This window comes from Astatotilapia calliptera, chromosome 6, assembly GCF_964374335.1.
Source record: "Astatotilapia calliptera chromosome 6, fAstCal68.1, whole genome shotgun sequence".
NCBI classification, from domain to species: Eukaryota; Metazoa; Chordata; class Actinopteri; order Cichliformes; family Cichlidae; genus Astatotilapia; species Astatotilapia calliptera.
The window spans coordinates 30,754,697-30,775,445 of record NC_137427.1 but is presented as its reverse complement, the minus strand read 5'-3'; the positions used below and the strand labels follow the sequence as shown (position 1 = coordinate 30,775,445).

Sequence of the window (20,749 nt, the reverse complement as noted above, 5' to 3'; positions counted from 1 at the left end):
AAGGACGTTTGTATTAAATGCAATATAGCGACTGATCATATGCTGCTTTCTTTGGGGGCTTTTCACCACCATGTTACACAAATCCAGTTTCTAACTGAAAAGAAAATCCTTCACCATTTTCTAATCAAATTCCCTGGTTTCCCATGTCAGAGATGTCATGGCTGAAAGGATCATCGCATATTGAGCTCAAAGCTAAACTCTTGTGTAGGGCCTCTTTCCATGTTGCACCATTCATTTTAAAAAGTCCTGGTAACAAGAGACAGAGGTGACTTGATGTATTACAGTTACTTCCCAATTTACAGAAATGATGTGACTTCTGACATTTTCCTAGCAGGAAATGTGCTACTGTGGGACACTGAAAGAATAAACAGCAAGGCACGTTTTGTTTTAATAACTTTTCTTTACTTCATTTGTATGAACTAGGTTTACCTTACAAAATCTTATACTGTATATAATGTTTTATGTTTAATTCATGTCAATGTCAGCTCGTGTTTACTCGGGTGAGCAGTACCGGCCCACAAAGAGAATGCTCTTGGTGGGTTTATGTCGGATGAAGAAGATGAAGTGATGGTCGGCAACAAACTCAGCGGGAATCGTTATAGAGCGGACTTCCATGTCAACCCCAGTGGCAGCAGCAGCCTCAGCTCCTTCTTCATTTACATCCACCAAAGCCTTGTGGACAACTTTGGACACTATCAGGTCATTTGCTGGAGACATTCCTAGTAGATGAAGAGCCCAGAAATCAGTTGTGTTTTTTTCTTTACCAGATGATGTTTTGCAGTTTTTGTGCTCTCAATATAACTGTATAATTGATTCAGTGTGTCTCATTGGTGCAATATTTCTCACCAGAGAAGTCTCTCTTGTAGATGTCAAAAGCGTTCTCCATTCCCATGTTGGTCAGGATTTTCTCCAAGTCATACTTCTCCTCCATCTTAAATCGAGGGAGCTTGACATCAACCTCGTTGGGGCTCATCATGTCTGGGCGAGTCCAGTCCACAAAGTTCTGATAGGTCAGCTCCTTCTCCAGCTGTGTGGATACAGTGTCACTAGCTTGTCTGATTGAAACTGGACATTAAAGTACTGGTAAGTGCATCTTACCTTTTCCAAGCCTGTGGTATCATCTTCTATGTCATTAGGCAGGAATATGAGCATGCTGAGGTCATTTCCTTTATACGGCATCTCAAGAATCTGTCCAGAAACATTGTTTTTATTTATTACTCCATCAAAGATGATCTGACTTCCTAATCTAGAAATTTAGGCTGATATTTGTAAAAGACAAGTTTTAGATCATGCTGGTGAAATCCTGTAATAAGCTGAAAGTGATGGATGTTACCTTGCAGTTGGCCTCAGGAATGGTCGCAAAAGGAAATTTACTTTTCTGCTGCATCATCTTCACCGGCTTAGTGTCGTTCTGAAAAATAGGGGAGACAAGAGAAATGTTTTTTGTGTTTAGTCTCAAAATGATCTCAAAAAGTTCTGTCATGGTTTTATTCCAGCCATTGAGTGGATTTGGATGTAGAGCACACGCCACAACACAACTTGTTCTTGTTAGTCGAAGTTTGTGATGTGCTGTTGTTTGAGATTTATTTGAGAACTTATTGGATATTACATGAATAATAAACTGCATTGCATAACTGCATAAAGTTGGAAAGTGATCGTCCTAAAAGCACGATTTTATCCCCTCAGAGCTCCAGGCTTCATGTTCTCATTCAGCAAAATCCACAGCTCGTTTGTAGTATGACAGATCAAAGTATAACTGCACCATCCTATGCTGCCTTTCTGCACTGTTACCTTGTTCAGTCGAAACTGCGCATCAGCAGTCTTCTCCTCCTTAAACTGCGTGTTCCAGCTGCCCTTGAAGTAAATGGCATTCACGAGAACCAGCTTCGTCAGGCTACCCACTGCATCCTGGCTTAGCAAGTCCTTGATTTTATCTGGTAAAAAGGATTTATGAAAACTATTAACTATTACCAAAGATGCACTAGTTACTGTACAACATCTTCAGCTATAAAATCAGAAAACAGGGCAACAGCAAGATGGTTTTTATTTTAAAAAAAGGGGGAAAAAGCTTTATGATCAGTATAACAGGGAACAAAAAACAAAAATTCAAGTGTAGGCTTGAACAAAATTCAAGCCTACGCTTGAAGCCACTGAGGCACAGCTGGCTGCCGGCAGAGCCGGCGGGCACGCCGGTGCAGCTCCCTCTAGCTTCTGCTCGGTGGCTACTGGGTGACGCCTCGTCTGGGGATCCTCAGCCCTTCCCATGAGGGTGGCACGGATGCCCCTCCGGTGGTCCTCCTTGGGCTCTCACACTCTGGGGCCTCTGGATGTCTGGGGCCTGGATCTCCTCCATGCCTGCTTCATGGCCTGGGGGACGGGGCTATGGCTCGCTACATCCTCTTGCAGACCATTACATGTGGAAACCATTTGAATACAAGCGCGCTGATCCACACAGGTGTGCACACGGGTGTTCACTGCTCGTAGACTTAAATTACACCTTTCTTGGCTGCTACTTCAAAGCACATTGTGTGCTGTCTGTCCTGCGTGCTGCACAACAACATTGAATATTTAGTATTTACTGCTGTTTACACTTAGCTAGATTAATGCGATGGTGTTGTGTTTAGAAAGTTGCTTTGGTTTTTTTTGCTTGTTTTCTATTCTTTCTCTCTCAACAGGTGATCCAGGAGATTTTATTTATTTATTTATTTTCCCCCTTCCTCTTTCTTTCTCCCTTTCCTGTCCCTCACTCATGTCTGTCCCGTCTGTAACAACTGAAAATAAAATAAAATAAATAATAAAAACAAAGGTCGATCAAATGGACCAATACGGCAATGCCGCGATGATCCATTTGGCAAAATAAATCCATTGGGTATCCTTGTTGGTCTTCAGACAAATATTCTGACGGCTAAAGAACCAAATGGGACAGGCAAAAAAAAAAGAAGAAAGAAGCCACTCAGGAGGTTGTTAGCGGGGGTGACGCGATGCTTCTGGTATGCATGAATTAATTAAACAGTCCAATAACTCCAGCAGTACTTATCTTGTCCTTTTTGGTCTTTGTTCCAAACATTTTAAGATAAAAGCGCAGCGGTCACAAACGTTTTGCCTTCTTATGATTAACAACACACCTGACGCTGATTACGTGCGTCCACCTTAAATACCTTACATAAACCTACCATACAGGAACTTAAAAAGGTGGAATCCTCAGTGGTGCTTGGTGCCACACCCTCAGGGACTTTAATGTTATATAAAAACACTGACAGCTCAATATCTACCTCAGTCACTCTCCCTGATCCAGCTGAGTCACCAATAGGAAAAATCTGCTTTTCACAGGAACTTGGTAACAGCAATAAGAGAATACGTAGTTTATTCCAAGAAGATATCGTCTCTCTCCCATATATAACATCTTATTGGAACCGATATGTTCCAGATATCAAGTGGAAGACAGTCTGGATGGTCCCCCATAAATATTTGATTGTAAATAAGGTGAAAGAAGTCTCATTTAAAATTCTACATAAATGTTATCCAGCCAGTCACTACATGGTAAAATTTAAAAGGGACATAAATACTAATTGTACTTTCTGTGGGGATCATCCAGAAACTGTGACGCATCTTTTTTGGTACTGTTCTTTTACACAGAGATTCTGGAAGGAATTTAGCAGGTTTGTTATTGTCCATATTTTAAGGGAGTTTTCTTTACGATGGGAAAATGTTTTATTCTGTTTGTTTAAGTTCCCCAAGAAGTATGATAAATGTTTTTTATGATGAATTTGTTCATACTTTTAGCTACATTTTTTATCCATAAATGTAAGTTTACTAACAAAACACCATATTTCTGTCATTATTTTAAGGATGTGGAAATGTACATACAATCAATATCAGACTCCACCAACACAAAGGCTCTCAAAACAATACATGTATGTGTATTCTTATAATTGTTACCCTTTTCTTTTACTCTTGGCTTTTTGTGTTCATGTTCTGTTGTTTTGTATACTTCATCTGTTCGTATGTTGTATACTCATTGTTTGTTAAATAAAGTAAAAAAAAAAAAAAGAAAGAAAAAGAAACTTAAAAAGGTTACCTCTAGCGGCAACATGAGGTATCAACCCAAAAATGGCTCCTACAAAAATAATGGGATTAAGATTGTCTCATTTCCAGCAGGTGGCACCACAGTCCTATAACCCTCATGGAAAGTCCTTGTATCCTATTATTATAGATGGTAGATTTATAAATGGCCTGTATTTGTATCGCGCTTTTATAAAAACAATGAATGAATTTCCTGCTGCACTTAAGATAATATAAAGATATAGAATCAATAGCAGCCAATCCTAAATGGGCCTGAAAAATAACAATATGTTAAAGACACAAGTGATCAAAGTAGAAGTACCCATCACATAATATAATAAGAATAGAAGAATTGGCCTGCTATTTACAGCAACATACTGCTGTGATGGTTTTATTAATAGCATGAAACCAAACAGTAAAACCCAGAGATAGTGCTGCTTAATACTGAATAGAAATTAGACTGGAAGAACTGGAAACAGAAAATAATGTGGACGGTGGACAATCCGGTAATAATGTCTCAACTGAACACAACACAACTGATCCCCAAGGATTTACAGTGGAGATCATTTAAAGTTACATTATGCTTACCTTGTGTCTGCTTCTCCACCCAGCTGTTGATGTGGACCCTGGCCTCCTCTGCATTTCCTTTGAAGTCCACAGACTCGAGCTCAGCGTTGTAATGCTTTTTGGTGCCTTTTAAAAATTCCTGGAATTGTGAAAATAAGTCACTCGAAACAGATTCAACAAACTACGGAGACTTCAATCAAGTTCAGTCACTGTGTTAAAACATTTTCAGTCCTTTGGATGCAGTTGAAGCTTGAACTAACCAGTCAGCCTTTGTCTAATAAAAGATTAAAGCAAATAGCTTGTTGGATGCCAATTTAAGTAGCCAGCATAGAAAAATACACAGATTGTGGGTAAGCTGGTTTGTAACGTTTCGGTTCAGATGGCAGCAGTTTTTGCTGACAAATGTAAGTTTTAGTATTTCTAAGTATTAATAAATTACTGTTTTACTTCTTTATATATTTCTTTATACTATTTGCAAATATTTTAAAAGTTTAATCTGCTGTGATGACTGGAACACAAAGGAGAGAAATGGTGCCTTGTCTCTTGTTATGAACTGTAAATAGCTAAGTGCTTAGAGCAGCTGGTCCTAGCACACTTCAAATCCTGTCTCCCCCCCACCCTGGACCCCCACCAATTTGCATACCGCCAGAACAGGAGCACAGAGGATGCAGTCTCCATCGCACTGCACTCTGTCCTCTCACACCTGGACAACAACAACACCTACGCCAGAATGCTGTTTATAGACTTCAGTTCAGCATTCAATACAATCCACCCCTCACAACTCATCAGGAAACTGACAGACCTGGGCATCAGTTCCCTCATCTGCAAATGGTTACTGGACTTCCTGACCAACCGCCCCCAACATGTCCGGCTGGATAACCACTGCTCATCTACCATCACAATGAACACCGGTGTACCACAAGGCTGTGTGATGAGCCCTTTCCTCTACTCCCTCTTCACCCACGACTGCAGACCTGCTGATGGTTCCAACACCATCATTAAGTTTGCAGATGACACCACGGTGATTGGCCTCATCAGTGACAACGATGAGGCCGCCTACAGGGAGGAGGTGGATCGTCTGGCTGAGTGGTGCGACACAAACAACCTGCTGCTTAACACCGAGAAGACCAAGGAGCTCATCGTGGACTACAGGAGGAATGCTGACCCACATCCACCCATCCACATTAAGGGGACGGCTGTGGAGCGTGTGAGCAGCTTCAAGTTCCTGGGAGTCCACATCTCCGAGGATCTCACCTGGACGACCAACTGCTCCAAGCTGGTCAAGAAGGCTCACCAGCGCCTCTTCTTCTTGAGGACTCTGAGGAAGAACCACCTGTCCTCAGACATCCTGGTGAACTTCTATCGCTGCACCATTGAGAGCATCCTGACCAACTGTATAACAGTCTGGTACGGGAACTGCTCTGCCTCGGACCGGAAGGCGTTGCAGAGGGTCGTGAAAACTGCCCAGCGCATCGCCGGAGCACCACTTCCTGCCATAAAGGACATCTACAGGAAGCGGTGTCTGAAAAGGGCTGGGAAAATCATCAAAGACCCCAGTCACCCATCACATGGACTCTTCACCCTCCTGCCCTCTGGGAGGCGCCACAGGAGCCTCCAGACTAAGACCACCAGGTACCGGAACAGCTACTTCCCCACAGCTGTCAGACTCCTGAACTCTGCCTCCTGACATCTGACCCACGTTAAACTCATGCACTGAACATACACACACCCACAATGGACAACTGTACCCTCAAACACACAATAATAACATGGAGTGAACCACCACTCACAACCACTAGCACTTTATATAGCCTCTGTAGAAACTATCTACACCCTCACTTATCTTAACTGCACTACTGTATAGCTCTGTGTAAATAATCATTCTGTACATTCAATAATCTTTAATCCTACAACTGTTTACAACTTGCATAGTTGCCGGGGATTCCCATGATGCATTGAGTTTTTCCTTTCCAGTCACCTTTCTCACTCACTATGCATTAATAGACCTCTCTGCATTGAATCATATCTGTTATTAACCTCTGTCTCTCTTCCACAGCATGTCTTTATCCTGTTTTCCTTCTCTCACCCCAACTGGTCGCAGCAGATGGTCCCGCCCCTCCCTGAGCCTGGTTCTGCTGGAGGTTTCTTCCTGTTAAAGGGGAGTTTTTACTTCCCACTGTCGCCCAAGTGCTTGCTCATAGGGGGTCATATGATTGTTGGGTTTTTCTCTGTATCTGTAAACGGAAGGTCGCCGGTTCGATCCCCGGGCTCTCTGTCCTGGTCGTTGTGTCCTTGGGCAAGACACTTTACCCTACGGCCTACTGGTGTTAGCCAGAGGGGCCGATGGCGCGATATGCCAGCCTCGCTTCTGTCAGTCTGCCCCAGGGCAGCTGTGGCTACAACCGTAGCTTGCCTCCACCAGTGTGTGTGAATGTGAGAGTGAATGAATAATGGCTTGTAAATGTAAAGTGCTTTGGGTGCCTTGAAAAGCGCTATATAAATCCAATCCATTATTATTATCTATGAAGCGCCTTGAGGCGACTTTTGTTGTGATTTGGCGCTATATAAATAAAATTGAATTGAATTGAATTATCTGAGGAAGAAGCAGAGTTGGTTTGTTTCCAGCTGAAATCATCCAGGCTCAGGAATTTGAATCGATCCACATCATTTCTGCTTGAACTAGAGAACATGAGTGTCGACTTACATTTGGTCTGTGAGACACATGTCATAGTGACAGTATTTGGGTTAATATGGCATTACTCACCCTGGTCGCATTTCTTCAATATCAGGCACCAAGTTCAGGAACTCGTTCTTTGCAGCCCGCGCAAGGTAGGAGGTCTCCAGAGTGGGAACCATCGGGAAGTTTTCACAGTCTGAGCAGGAGGGACTGGAGGCACGTGAGCTGTTCTCAGGGGTCCTTTAACACAAATCACACCAAGTCAGAATCAAATAGATAACCTGTCAATAACCGTTTGCAGATCGAGGTCAATGGTAGACACACGTAATTAGCGGCAGCTGTGTTGTTGATCGGGAGGAAGCAAACAGTTTGTGACCGCTGCGCTGCTGTTAAATCCTGAAAATAAAGAATCTGAAGGACAAGATGAGTAAGGCTGGAGTTATTGGACTGTATCAAGTTTAATAACTTCATGCATACCAGTGACATCGCGTCACCCCCGCCAACGAACAGCCCAGTGGCTTCAAGCCTGGGCTTAGCCTCTACAGGAGAGGTTTCAGCCATGTGTGTCCATCACAAGCCCACCACCATGATCTCAGGCCTTGAGGCAACAATCACGAAAACTAATCTTAACTGAGAGTGTTGGATGTCCTCATTGTTGCAGAGCACATGGACAGCATACTCACCTGGTTCTGTGGGCCAGCAGCACATGTCACACCATCCATCACCCTTGTCATCACATTCAATCTTGGTCTGAGAGAAACCTGAAGACAGAAACGTTCAATGATAAAAACACACAGTAGAATAAAATTGTGAGAAGTCATCAGTTGATGCAGTTTAAGGACACTTGTTGTTCTGTGCAGTCTCACCTGGAGCTCACGTTTCTAGTTCATGCCATCATCACCAAAGATTCTTCAATTAATAGTTTAAAGATGTCCATGAATGCACTGCTAACTGCTCTTCACCCTGATAAAAATCAACATGCATTTAGAATAAGAAACACTTTTACAAAACCAAAAGCTTCACTGTACTTAGTGATTTATACGTCTAAAAAAACAGGTTCAGTTTGTAACAGAGAGCGGCTCAGTGGTGCTGAATTATATTTCCAATAGAAACACAATGTCATATGTTGTAGTAACAACACACTGCCACAAGATGGCAGCCTAGGCCTACTTTACCATGCTATTCCAGTAAAAAAAGAAAAAGGGACAGAGCCTTGAAAGAGTGACAGAGACACTTTTTATGAACTCATCTGTAATGTGTCACCTTTTCTGTAGGATGAAGAAGTGCTTCCCTTCTTTTAAAGTAAATACAGGCTTACAAAGATCCTCTAAACATGTTTCTGAAATAATAATAATAATGGTTTGGATTTATATAGCGCTTTTCAAGGCACCCAAAGTGCTTTACAATGCCACTATTCATTCACTCTCACATTCACACAATAATCCTAAACACAATCATTAAATCAAAAAAATTTTTTCGTTTTTTTAAATCTATTTAGCTTGTTGTGCAGTATTGTCGCTGTAAACAGTGTTGCTGTAAACAGTGTGTAACGTTACTTGAAAAAAGTAATCGGATTACAGTAACGCGTGGGCAGTTAACATCTCTGTTAACTAGTCATGATAGAAGCCAATATTTCTGTCCTAACATGGTCTGAATATGTTTGACTACAAGCTAACATTTACAGCATGACTTTAAGCTAGCACCATAAAGACGGTAAAAGACACTGTAATATGTAGAAATGCATGTGAAAAGTGTTATATTAGCAGTGGTTGTGCTACTCCACACAGCCACTTTAACATTACTGACACTGTGTTTCTTACCTGTAAACAGCAGGTCTTGTGTGATAAAAGCTTGTGCAGAAAGTAGCAGGTGTAGACTGGCCCATAGCACTGTATGAAGTGATAAGATGTGAAAGGACATATATAGGGTACCTTAAAGGGCGCCTTAAAAGTGTTTCCCTGAGCTTTTACTTGCAGCTTGATATCTAAATAAATGTGAATGAAAAAAAAAAAAGCTGGAAAAAGGAGGAGCCCGGAGCTTCGTCTTTCGCTCGGCCTACCCCGCTATAGCAGACAGACCGTCAGAGACTCGAACTTGGCCGTTAAACTCTGGGGTCTGAATGCTGGCCTCTTAACGCTGCGCACCACACAGCCGGCCAGTTGAAAATAGAAAAAAAGGACATTTATCTTCTGTTGTTCAACAATTTTTTTCGTTTTTTAAAATCTATTTAGCTTGTTGTGCAGTATTGTTCCACACAAATGACACATGGAAACCTAGCTATTTTTTTTTACTGGCTTTCACAAAATGGGACTGCCAATGTTGGAGGTGTTACTGCGCCAAAGTCTTCCTGCTAGCCGGAAACCTGCTGGCGGCGCCACTATGTTCTCAGCACACTCTTCAGCGTCAGCTTTGTTGCCTGTTTTCGGCACACCTACCTAGTCCCACTCATCCACTTTATCTGCTCATGGCAGATTTACCCACACTGAGCACTCCTTGGATTAAGGTAAATTGAAGCAGGTCATTATAAAAAAGACACACAGTTTATCATCTTATCCTTGTGCAACAGCTAAAAGCACTCTGTTCATTTGTTTGCTAGATTAGCCGCTAGCATACATACACTGTGTTAGAGGCTTGTTGCTACCTAGTTAGCGATGCTACACACCTGTTACTGTGTATTTTTCAATGATTCAGCACTCCTTGGATTTTTAGACAGTAATGAGATCATGTGCACACTCCACAGAGGTCCAGAGTCCAAATGTGACCTCTAGCACCAAACGCTTGCTGCAGTTGTTGGTGTCAGAGGTGACACACAAGGTATCAGGTTTTCTGTGTGATTACTTTTTCATATAGGACCAAGTATGTTTGGATAGCGTTTTGCCCTTGAAAACTGCCGTTGAATATTAGACATTGTTGTCTAATGTTATAAATGTATTGATGTGAAAGGTGTAAGTGTGACAAATATGGAATAAGATAGGAAATGAGAAAGGCGGCAAATACTTGTTCACAGGGCTATAGTCTGTAAATGGTCTTCTTTTGGCTATAGTAGATCTTTTACTTGTTCATTTTTTAATTGTTTGTTAAAATAGTTTTTTCCATCATATTGAGTATAGAGGAATGCAACTGTGGGCTTTAGCGATTAGCCCGTTTCAACAGGACCGTGATCCCGATGTGTGAGACAGCAGGGTGCTGCCACTGGTGTTGTAATGTGTGATTTAGTTCCTCCTAACATTTCAGTTTGCTTCCAGTATCTATCCTCTGTGATTACTGGCTCTTTAGACAGATTTAGTAGAAGTGTGTGAGCTATTGGCTCAGTATAAAGGGTCAGTAGTGTTTTCATGTCACCTATCCATCCTCCATTTAGTCACCCAAAGCATGTAGTAAATACTGCTCACTTTTATTCATCTTCTCTTAAATCCAGAAAAATTCCCACTTGTTAACGTTGAGCTTGTGTGTGTGTGTGTGTGTGTGTGTGTGTGTGTGTGTGTGTGAGAGAGAGAGAGAGAGAGAGCTGTGCATGAAGTGTGGTGGAAGCAAAACAGCAAAAGTCAGAGTGAATTCATGATGATGTTTTTGTGAAGCGTAGTTTGGATCTTCTTTTGCTGCTGGTTCAGTCAATATTGTTTTGGAGAGACATCAAACTAACAGCTTTAGAATCAGCGCAAAAAGGGCGTAAACACAAAGCGCGGAGCCGCCGAAACATCAGAATCAGCGAGCTGTCTGCTTTCAGCCCCGAGTGTCGTGCCGTCGGGTGAGAAAGGCGACGTCTCACCGATTCTGATTCGCGGGTCTTTGTGTTTACGTCTTTGTGCAGAATCCGTGTTCCTTCTCTCATTTACTGTTTTAGCTGTTTGGTGGTTCTTGAAATTTTGTGAGGTTTGACCGGAGATTCTGTGGAGAGCTTCATCCTAATGAGGGCTCATGTCCTGAGCAGGGATGCGGAGGAGGAGGAAGGTCCTGGACACATCAGTGGCTTATGTGCGTGGAGAGGAGAACCTGGCCGGCTGGAGGCCCAGAGGAGATAGCCTCATCCTAGAGCACCAGTGGGAGCTGGAGAAGATGGAGCAGCTGCAGGAGGTGGGGCGTTAAAAGATTCATAAAGAAATAAATCTGTTTAATATCGTAGAGGGAAAAATGACTTTTCAACTCAAAGAACAAAGTGCTATTCTAAAAAGTTTTTTCTTAGAGTACAGACTTTACATGACTAACCTCCCCTCTTCTCCCCACCTCACATTCGCCCCCATCTTTCGTCCAGGTGGAAAAGACCCGTCACCTTCTGGGAGAGGCGGCTCCCGTGGGAACAGCTCCCACCACCAAGTCCCTGAGTGAGTCTCTGTCCCCCAGCGTGAGCTCCGGCACTCTGTCCACGTCCACCTCCGTCTCCTCGCAGATCTCCAGCACCACCTTTGAAAGCGTGAGAAGGAGCTGGCCACCAAGGTGAGAAAAACGTGGGCTTAGTGGGCGTTCTTGTTGCTGCCTTCTTCCTTCTCTGCTCGGAGCTGATCGGTCTTGTTCCTGTTGTGTTGTAGTGCCTGCGCCTTCTGACACACACCTTTCAGAAGGCTGCCAAAATGGCAAAAACTTCTTTTTTGTCAAACATTATTGCGACTAATAGTCACAATCCTCGAGTTCTGTTCAAAATCTTTAACTCAGTGGTTAATCCCTGCTCTGACGTTTCGATGGGTGCCTCCCCGGCCCTCTGCGAAAAATTTCTAAATTATTTTATAGATAAAATCTCGGTGTTAAGGGCCCCACATTCTCCAGTAGTAAATCAAGCCCCAGTTTCTGAATGTTCAACGGTTTTTCAACAGTTTGAACCTGTGTCATTCTCGACTTTAAAGGAAATAATTAATAACCTGAGAAGCTCAAATTCTCTGCATGACATTATTCCTTCTCGTATCATTAAGAATGCATTGAATACAATCGGGTCCTGTATCTTATTTTTAATGAACTCATCACTGTCATCTGGCTATGTTCCGACTGTCTTTAAACATGCAGTCGTGCAACCTGTTATCAAGAAAAGTAGCCTTGATCGTAACACTCTAGCAAATTACAGGCCGATTTCTAAACTCCCCTTCATGTCAAAAGTTTTAGAGAAAATAGTGCTTCAGCAACTACAGACCCACTTAGAGAGAAACGGTATAAGTGATAAATTCCAGTCTGGATTTAGACCGCGTCACAGCACCGAAACTGCCCTACTAAGAGTCTTCAATGACCTTCTTCTAATCGCCGACTCTGGGCGCTCTGCTATGGAAGAAATATAGTATCATCAGAATTCAAGTATTTTTAGACATTGAATTTATGACACTGAATTTTTATCCTCCAAATTTCCCTGCAAAAATATTCACCTGCAAAAATTCACCTGCAAAAATTCACCTGCAAAAAATTCACCTGCAAAAAATTCACCTGCAAAAATTCACCTGAAAAAAATTCACCTGCAAAAATTCACCTGCAAAAATTCAACTGCAAAAGTGATGAACTTTAATGACCCAAGCCAGAGCAATCAGCACCAGATCGAGTCGAGTGGCTCTCAGCCAATTAAATTACGCTGTTTGATCACATGAGTGTGTGTCTCCTAAAAGAGAGCTGTTTAAAGGTGAGTGATTAAGTTTTTCTCCTAAATAGAGATCATTACAGAACGCCTAGTCCTACTTAAAATCCCATTTATTATTATTTTTTTTTTTTTATCATCTACTCGAACTAAGGAAAACGTTTGACTAACTCAAAGACAATTTCCACGCCTCCCCTGCCTGACTGCAGAGGCAGTTTTGAATTTAGGAGCGCCAAGATGGCAGCGGCAAACCCTGGCGGCTCTCCGGTGAGTATATATATATTTTTTTATCTTCAAGTTTGTCTTTTGAAACCTTAATTTTATTTAAATCCGTTGCTCACGTATAAAGTACACAGACGGGGTCTTTGCTCAACTCGTCTGAGGCGTGTCTCACTAAGCGCTACATGCTAGCATCCTGCTAACCGAGCTACCCTTTACATGCTGTGCTTTAGAAAATAGGATACTCGTTAAAAAAAATACTCCGCAGATATTGATAGATAGACGAACACTGCAAATATAATGTTGGAAACGAGAACGGCCTTTGGTGAAGGGGTAAAATACACCATGAATAGAGCCATAGAGTGAATGGCTGCCATGGTTGCAGAACAGCCTGATTTAATGACAAGAATGGGGAAGAGTGAGGTGAAGTGAACCACAGCCACAAAACACGGTCAGACAAGGCGGCAAAAGGGCAGTGATCTGTCCGTCAGTATGAAGTTGGTGTGTGCTTTGGTGAACAAAAACTCCAGACTGGTAGCAGGAAGATGGGAGACTCGTGTTTCACTGGAATAGTGGTGAATTAAAACATCCTTTGTTGGGGACATTTCGGTGTAAATGCATCCATACAGGCAAGACAGAGGCAGACTAGACAGTGAAGAAAACAAGGCAAACATTAGAAATATAAAAACGGAAATATAGGATGAGTCGGGGATGAGTTCCTGCCCCAAGTGGAGGAGTTCAAGTATCTCGGGGTCTTGTTCGCGAGTGATGGGAGAAGGGAGCCGGAGATCGACAGACGGATTGGGGCTGCAGCTGCAGTAATGCGGACGCTGCACCGGTCCGTCGTGGTGAAGAGGGAGCTGAGTGTAAAAGCGAAGCCCTCAATTTACCGGTCGATCTACGTCCCTACCCTCACCTATGGCCTTTACATGACTAACGTCCCCTCTTCTCCCTACCTCACATTAGCCCCCATCTTTCTTCCAGGTGGAAAAGACCCGTCACCTTCTGGGAGAGGCGGCTCCCGTGGGAACAGCTCCCACCACCAAGTCCCTGAGTGAGTCTCTGTCCCCCAGCGTGAGCTCCAGCACTCTGTCCACGTCCACCTCCGCCTCCTCGCAGATCTCCAGCACCACCTTTGAAAGCGTGAGAAGGAGCTGGCCACCAAGGTGAGAAAAACGTGGGCTTAGTGGGCGTTCTTGTTGCTGCCTTCTTCCTTCTCTGCTCGGAGCTGATCGGTCTTGTTCCTGTTGTGTTGTAGTGCCTGCGCCTTCTGACACACACCTTCAATACTGAATACAACCAGCTGGTGAACAGCATCAGTGACTGCAAGGTGAGAAATAATACAAAGAAATTAAAAAATAGCCTTTCTGTGTCACATCAGGGAGTTCCTATATTGACGTCTACCTCATCCTGCTGTTGTTTCACTTCAGCTTTCTCTCATCTCACCGATCGGACGTGATCCATCCGTGACGAGCTTCAGCAGTGCCACCCTCACCCCTTCCTCTACCTGCCCCTCTCTCGGACTCCCGCTGTGGCTCCATGGGCCAGAAGTAAACATATTTTTAGGAGACCTCCTACCTTGCGCGGGCTGCAAAAGAACGAGTTCCTGAACTTGGTGCCTGATATTGAAGAAATGCGACCAGGGTGAGTAATGCCATATTAACCCAAATACTGTCACTATGACATGTGTCTCACAGACCAAATGTAAGTCGACACTCATGTTCTCTAGTTCAAGCAGAAATGATGTGGATCGATTCAAATTCCTGAGCCTGGATGATTTCAGCTGGAAACAAACCAACTCTGCTTCTTCCTCAGGTAATTCAATTCAATGTTATTTATATAGCGCCAAATCACAACAAAAGTCGCCTCAAGGCGCTTCATAGATACAGAGAAAAACCCAACAATCATATGACCCCCTATGAGCAAGCACTTTGGCGACAGTGGGAAGGAAAAACTCCCTTTTAACAGGAAGAAACCTCCAGCAGAACCAGGCTCAGGGAGGGGCGGGGCCATCTTCTGCGACCGGTTGGGGTGAGAGAATGAAGACAGGATAAAAGACATGCTGTGGAAGAGAGACAGAGGTTAATAACAGATATGATTCAATGCAGAGAGGTCTATTAACTCATACTGAGTGAGAAAGGAGACTGGAAAGGAAAAACTCAATGCATCATGGGAATCCCCGGCAGCCTACGTCTATTGCAGCATAACTAAGGGAGGATTCAGGGTCACCTGGTCCAGCCCTAACTATATGCTTTAGCAAAAAGGAAAGTTTTAAGCCTAATCTTAAAAGTAGAGATAGTGTCTGTCTCCTGAATCCAAACTGGAAGCTGGTTCCACAGAAGAGGGGCCTGAAAACTGAAGGCTCTCCCTCCCATTCTACTTTTAAATACTCTAGGAACAACAAGTAGGCCTGCAGAGCGAGAGCGAAGTGCTCTAATAGGGTGATATGGTACTACAAGGTCATTAAGATAAGATGGGGCCTGATTATTTAAGACCTTGTATGTGAGGAGCAGGATTTTGAATTCAATTCTGGATTTAACAGGAGAAATCTGCTCTCTCTTTCTAGTCCCTGTCAGGACTCTTGCTGCAGCATTTTGGATTAGCTGAAGGCTTTTCAGTGAGTTTTTTGGACATCCTGATAATAATGAATTACAGTCGTCCAGCCTGGAAGTAATAAATGGTAAATGCCCTGTATTTATATAGCGCTTTACTAGTCCCTAAGGACCCCAAAGCGCTTTACATATCCAGTCATCCACCCATTCACACACACATTCACACAATAAATGCATGAACTAGTTTTTCAGCGTCACTCTGAGACAGGATATTTCTAATTTTAGAGATGTTGCGCAAATGGAAGAACGCAGTCTTACATATTTGTTTAATATGTGCGTTGAAGGACATGTCCTGGTCAAAAATGACTCCAAGGTTCCTCACAGCGTTACTGGAGGCCAAGGTAATGCCATCCAGAGTAAGAATCTGGTTAGATACCATATTTCTAAACTTTTCAGGGCCGAGTACAATAACCTCAGTTTTATCTGAATTAAGAAGCAGAAAGTTAGCGGCCATCCAGGTCTTTAAGTCTTTAAGACATTCCTGCAGTGTAACTCATTGGTGTGTGTTATCTGGCTTCATGGACAGATAGAGCTGGGTGTCATCTGCATAGCAGTGAAAATTTATGCTATGTCTTCTAATGATGCTGCCTAGGGGAAACATGTATAATGTAAACAGAATTGGTCCTAGCACTGAACCCTGTGGAACTCCATAATTAACCTCAGTGTGTGAAGAGGACTCTCCATTTACATGCACAAATTGGAGTCTATTAGATAGATATGTCACAAACCCAACTGTACACTGGTAAACTGTTACAATAAAAAAGACCGTAATTTTCTTTACTCTTCTTTATTTATGTAACTTTTGTTTTCACTGGCAATTTAGTGTTAGGTTAGGACAAAAAACAAATTAGGAAGGTTAAAGACAGAACATTACTAGATTGTGGTTTTAATTAAAATGTAGCCTTTGACAATGCTGAACACATGAGAAGCTACTTTAAGGCATATCACCCAATTTGTAATATTGCTAAACATTTCTTAAGGCAGACAAGTTATGCTGGCTGGGTCAGTGTCATTTTTGTTGTAATTGATGTCTGGTTTGTTCTGTTCCCTAGTGATGGGTAGGGATGGGTACCAGTATCCGGTGTTCTGACATAATCCTTGAAATAGTAATAACACAGTATCCTCAGCAAAGATGAATTAAACAAGTTTTATTTTAATGGAAGTTTACTTCAAGTCTTCAGATTTTTACTGTCTTTTATTTGATTACTTTAAAGTATATGATTACATTAGAGTAATTAAATAAAGACAGTTTTGATGGAGCTCCTGAGCCAGCCCAAGCTCTCTATGAAGACGAGGAAAAACTCCCCTGGGGGGGCCAGACTGACGGGAAGAAACCTCGGGAAAGCCCATTCAAAGAGAGATCCCCTTTCCTGGGATGGCTGGGGGGGGTTACAGGAATTCCAAAACACTGAAATTTAAAGTGGGCCAATTAAAAAAAATTATTTCCTGAAAAAAAGAAAGGTAATTCATACATCACACATAAATGATAACGTCTGAATTGTGTGTGTTTGTGTGTGTGTGTGAGATAGGCTTATCTCAGCCAAGTGTGATGCTGTAGCTCCTCCAGCGTCGGCCGCGTCTCCGGGACTTTGGTTAAACAGGCGTCCAAGAAATCCCGGCAGTCTGGAAAGAAAGGAAAGAGAAAAAACATGAAGATGATAGTTCCAGTGGTCCAAGCCATCAGTCAGTCTTGAAGTGTGACGTTTTCTTACTTTTGGACAGATGTCTTTTGAATTTCAGGCGCTTTTTGAGGAAGCTCGTGGTGTTAAAGTCCCCGGCATGAAGCGCTTCGTACAGAACCACTCCCATTTGCCATACCGTGGTGGGTCCACACCTGTAGCAACTGCGCCCGTACCACTCGGGAGGGGAGTAAATTTCTGTACCTAATAAACAGACACAATTGCAATTTCTTCTAAAACAAAAGGCGAAAATTGTGACATCTGTGAAGAGCAAGAGCAGAATATGTTACCATAGAAGACGCGGTACTGCGACTGCTCCTTAACAAAGCAGCTCAGTCCAAAGTCGATGATACGAACACGCGGTACATCTGAGCCGGTCTCAATTAGAATGTTCTCACTCTTGATGTCCCGGTGAAAGATGTGTTTATCCTCCAGGTGCTTCGCAGCATCAACCAGCTGCTTCAGAATGACCTGGAAATAGAGCAGGGCGATATGACCAAAAATATTTATCACGATATACATTTGAAAAGTTGCGATAACGATATAACTGACACTAGACAAAATACTTTACAACTCCACAACTTTATTAGTGCAAAAAACCCCATAAATGTATTTTCACTTAAACAAGCAGCTGTTTTTTTATGTGCATTAAAGTTATATAAAAATGTAACAGTGCAAATGCAAATTCCTTGCTGACAGTTTAACCAAAAGGCATTTCCAGTGGAAATTGGCCGACATATCCTCAGCATAACCATGTAAAATATCCACAAAGCTTAAAAAGAGGTTATTCACACACAATACGGTAATATCACGTTGAGGTGCAGTACGTATCACTCCGCGAGGCGCCTGCCTACGATAGCCGTAATGCTCCGACAATCCATCGAGCGGTGCGGCTTTGTAGCTTAGCAAAGTCGCCGTGTACATAAAATCGTTTTGAGGTCAGTAAACACAACCAGAATTCATACATAAGGCACACGGGATTATAAGGGGCACTGTCGAGTTTCAGAAAAATCAAAGGATTGATTTTAAGTGTGCCGTATTTTCCAAACAACACGGTAATAACGGCGGCCCGCTAGCATGCGCTACCAAAAATCGTGCTTTGTTGTGTATCTGACGGACGAAAGCTAAACCAGTTCCACACCACTAAAGTTGCAGCATTTTTACAAACCAGTTCTGGTTCATCCGTTTCATTCAACGATCCACTTTTGCTCTTCTCTTTCTGCGTCACCGCCATCTGCGTATGTAAACATAGGCACTGCGCATGCGCGTTTTACCTATTCTAGCGCGATATTTCATTTTCCTATCGTTGCCCAAAATTACACCGGTATTACCGTGAATGGTATGATATAGCCCAGCCCTACCTGGAAACGATGAAAAAGACAATAATCAATCAATGGGTTAATGTTTCTCTAATACTCTGTGCTTTGATTGAATGATGTACAGTCTAAGACTCTTCTAAGGCAAGTCAACTTGCCTTGGCCTTGTCCTCTGGCAAAAATCCTCCATTTTCTTCTATGTATTTATCCAGGTCCACAGCGGGGACAGGTCTCTCCATCACCAGGATCAGCTCTCTGCCAAAGTCAAACCACTCCAACAGAGACACTGGGGCTGATGTTTCCACTGATCCATCTGCTTCAGCTGCAAGCTTCAGCATGATGGCAACTTCCACTGACACATTCTTCCCGTTATCATCCTGAAATATTTCAACAAAGTGGATGATGAGGCACAGACGTTCCACAGGTGAACGCTGCATGCAATCCACTAATGTAAAAACAATTCAAGTCTTGCACATTTACCTTCACTTTGCAGTACACTTTCCCCTTTGGGATGTGTTTGATGGCCACCTAAAAGACACAGGGCATTGATGAGCATTTCCTCAGTATGACATCATTAAAGGTGTAAAACAGCATACATCTCAGCTTACGATATTATCCCTTATCTGCATTACTGCCTGTCTTACTACCACCATCTGAACACTTACTGGTAAATGATCCTTTATGCGGTAGCCAGAAAACACTGCTCCACATCCTCCTTCTCCAAGCCGGTGCTCCTCCACGTATCTCGCTTGGAAGTCACCTAAACAGACAAACACAAATTGGGTTTTACTACAGCTGTCACACAAATTACTCTCTGCTGTACCCTAAATGTTCATTTTGCTCTTCACCTGAATATAAAAGCTAAGCTGCTTGCTACTTACGTTTCTGTTCAGCCACTGACTTTTTGGCAACGGTTTTGGTTTTGTCCTGGTCCACGTTCTTTTTCTTAGGTGGGTCCCTGGTGTCTCCCGCAGCTTTCCTTTTGCCAGCCTTTTTGTTTTTACTGCAGCTCTCTGAAATCTCTATGCTGCAGTCTGCAGATGTGGAAAACACCAAAAGCACGTCAGCTTATTAGATAATAGACACAAATATCTCCCAAACACTAATATCTTCAAACTAGCAACCAGATGTACACTTAATCTACCCCTCACTCAACTAATTAGCCTACCTTTACCAGTGTCCAACCAGGAAGATGCCTGCCCCTTGTCACCGCTCACATGCTCAAGAAGTTTACGCTTCTTTGCTGTATTGGTTGTCCCCGCTTCATCTTGTTGGACCTTTCGCTTAACTCCCCCGACCACATGAGCATCTGAGCTGGTGGAAGGACCAGCCTGCTCAGTGACCCTCCTTCTTTTTATGGGGGTCGTTTTTTCAGGACTGGCCTTTCTTTTAGCCATCCTGCTCTTACAATCTATAAACAACAACAACACATTAGTGAAAAAGAGCGCTCGACATCAGGACTAGAAGGATTTTGATGTCATTGAATTTTAAATTAGTATTGCTTACAATATAATAACAAGTTTATCCTTTTGATAAAAAAAACACACCAACACGAGTCCATATTAGGTCTACTAAGTCTAGATACTGATGACACTTGTTGCTCTGTTTTCACTGCTCAGTCCAAGAATAAACTTGTCACATTATTTTACCAAAAGACAAAGTGCCCCAGTAACCTTTCTTTGATTAGACATGTTGCACTCAGGTTAGTTTCAATCAAAACCAGGATTTAAATCCTCTAAAAATGAATCATTTTATACACAGAGCCTCAACATTGTTAGAAATGTACATTCTGTTATTTGGGGGATTTTTTTTTTTTTACTTACTTTGATCTCCTGGATCTTTCTTATCTGCCTCAGTCGTAACTTTTCTTGTTTCCTTTTTCATCTTAATTTTTTGAGAACTTTTAAAATAGAAAATGTCACCTTAATGAGTGAATAGTCCTTCAAATGTCTGGATGCTTGACTTTTCTAACTAAGCTGTATAAGTCAGTTCTGTAAGTGAGCTTTAAAAGTAAACTCCGGAGTCTATGGCAACACAACATTAGAACCTTGCCTTTTAGTGACATCACT

General features: G+C 42.6%; 3 protein-coding genes across 3 annotated transcripts; 1 reads left to right on the top strand and 2 right to left on the bottom strand.

Moving 5' to 3' along the window:
* Nucleotides 1-380: 380 nt before the first annotated feature.
* On the bottom strand, nt 381-7,408 carry LOC113024474 (leukocyte elastase inhibitor-like; the record flags this gene model as incomplete). Its single annotated transcript, XM_080303134.1, has 7 exons — nt 381-719; nt 847-1,027; nt 1,099-1,188; nt 1,334-1,411; nt 1,792-1,934; nt 4,651-4,768; nt 7,394-7,408. Coding segments are annotated over 7 exons (852 nt in total), but the record flags the coding sequence as incomplete, so codon positions are not given.
* Nucleotides 7,409-9,219: 1,811 nt separating this feature from the next.
* Nucleotides 9,220-17,430, top strand: LOC145429508 (kinesin-like protein KIF1B). The gene is made up of 9 exons (XM_080303123.1): nt 9,220-9,809; nt 11,238-11,380; nt 11,559-11,740; nt 13,064-13,121; nt 14,040-14,239; nt 14,332-14,403; nt 14,504-14,717; nt 14,803-14,888; nt 17,215-17,430. The coding sequence occupies exons 2-6, from the start codon at nt 11,240-11,242 to the stop codon at nt 14,345-14,347; spliced, it is 597 nt and encodes a 198-aa protein (XP_080159249.1). The 5' UTR covers nt 9,220-9,809; nt 11,238-11,239; the 3' UTR covers nt 14,348-14,403; nt 14,504-14,717; nt 14,803-14,888; nt 17,215-17,430.
* Nucleotides 14,908-20,729, bottom strand: LOC113024471 (serine/threonine-protein kinase pim-1-like). Its single transcript, XM_026171595.2, has 9 exons — nt 20,504-20,729; nt 19,849-20,091; nt 19,562-19,714; nt 19,346-19,440; nt 19,161-19,208; nt 18,839-19,057; nt 17,655-17,835; nt 17,398-17,568; nt 14,908-17,308 (listed from the first exon to the last, which is right to left on the bottom strand). Exons 1-9 carry the CDS (start codon nt 20,562-20,564, stop codon nt 17,217-17,219), a joined length of 1,263 nt encoding a protein of 420 aa, XP_026027380.1. The 5' UTR covers nt 20,565-20,729; the 3' UTR covers nt 14,908-17,216.
* Between the last annotated feature and the right edge of the window lie 20 nt (nt 20,730-20,749).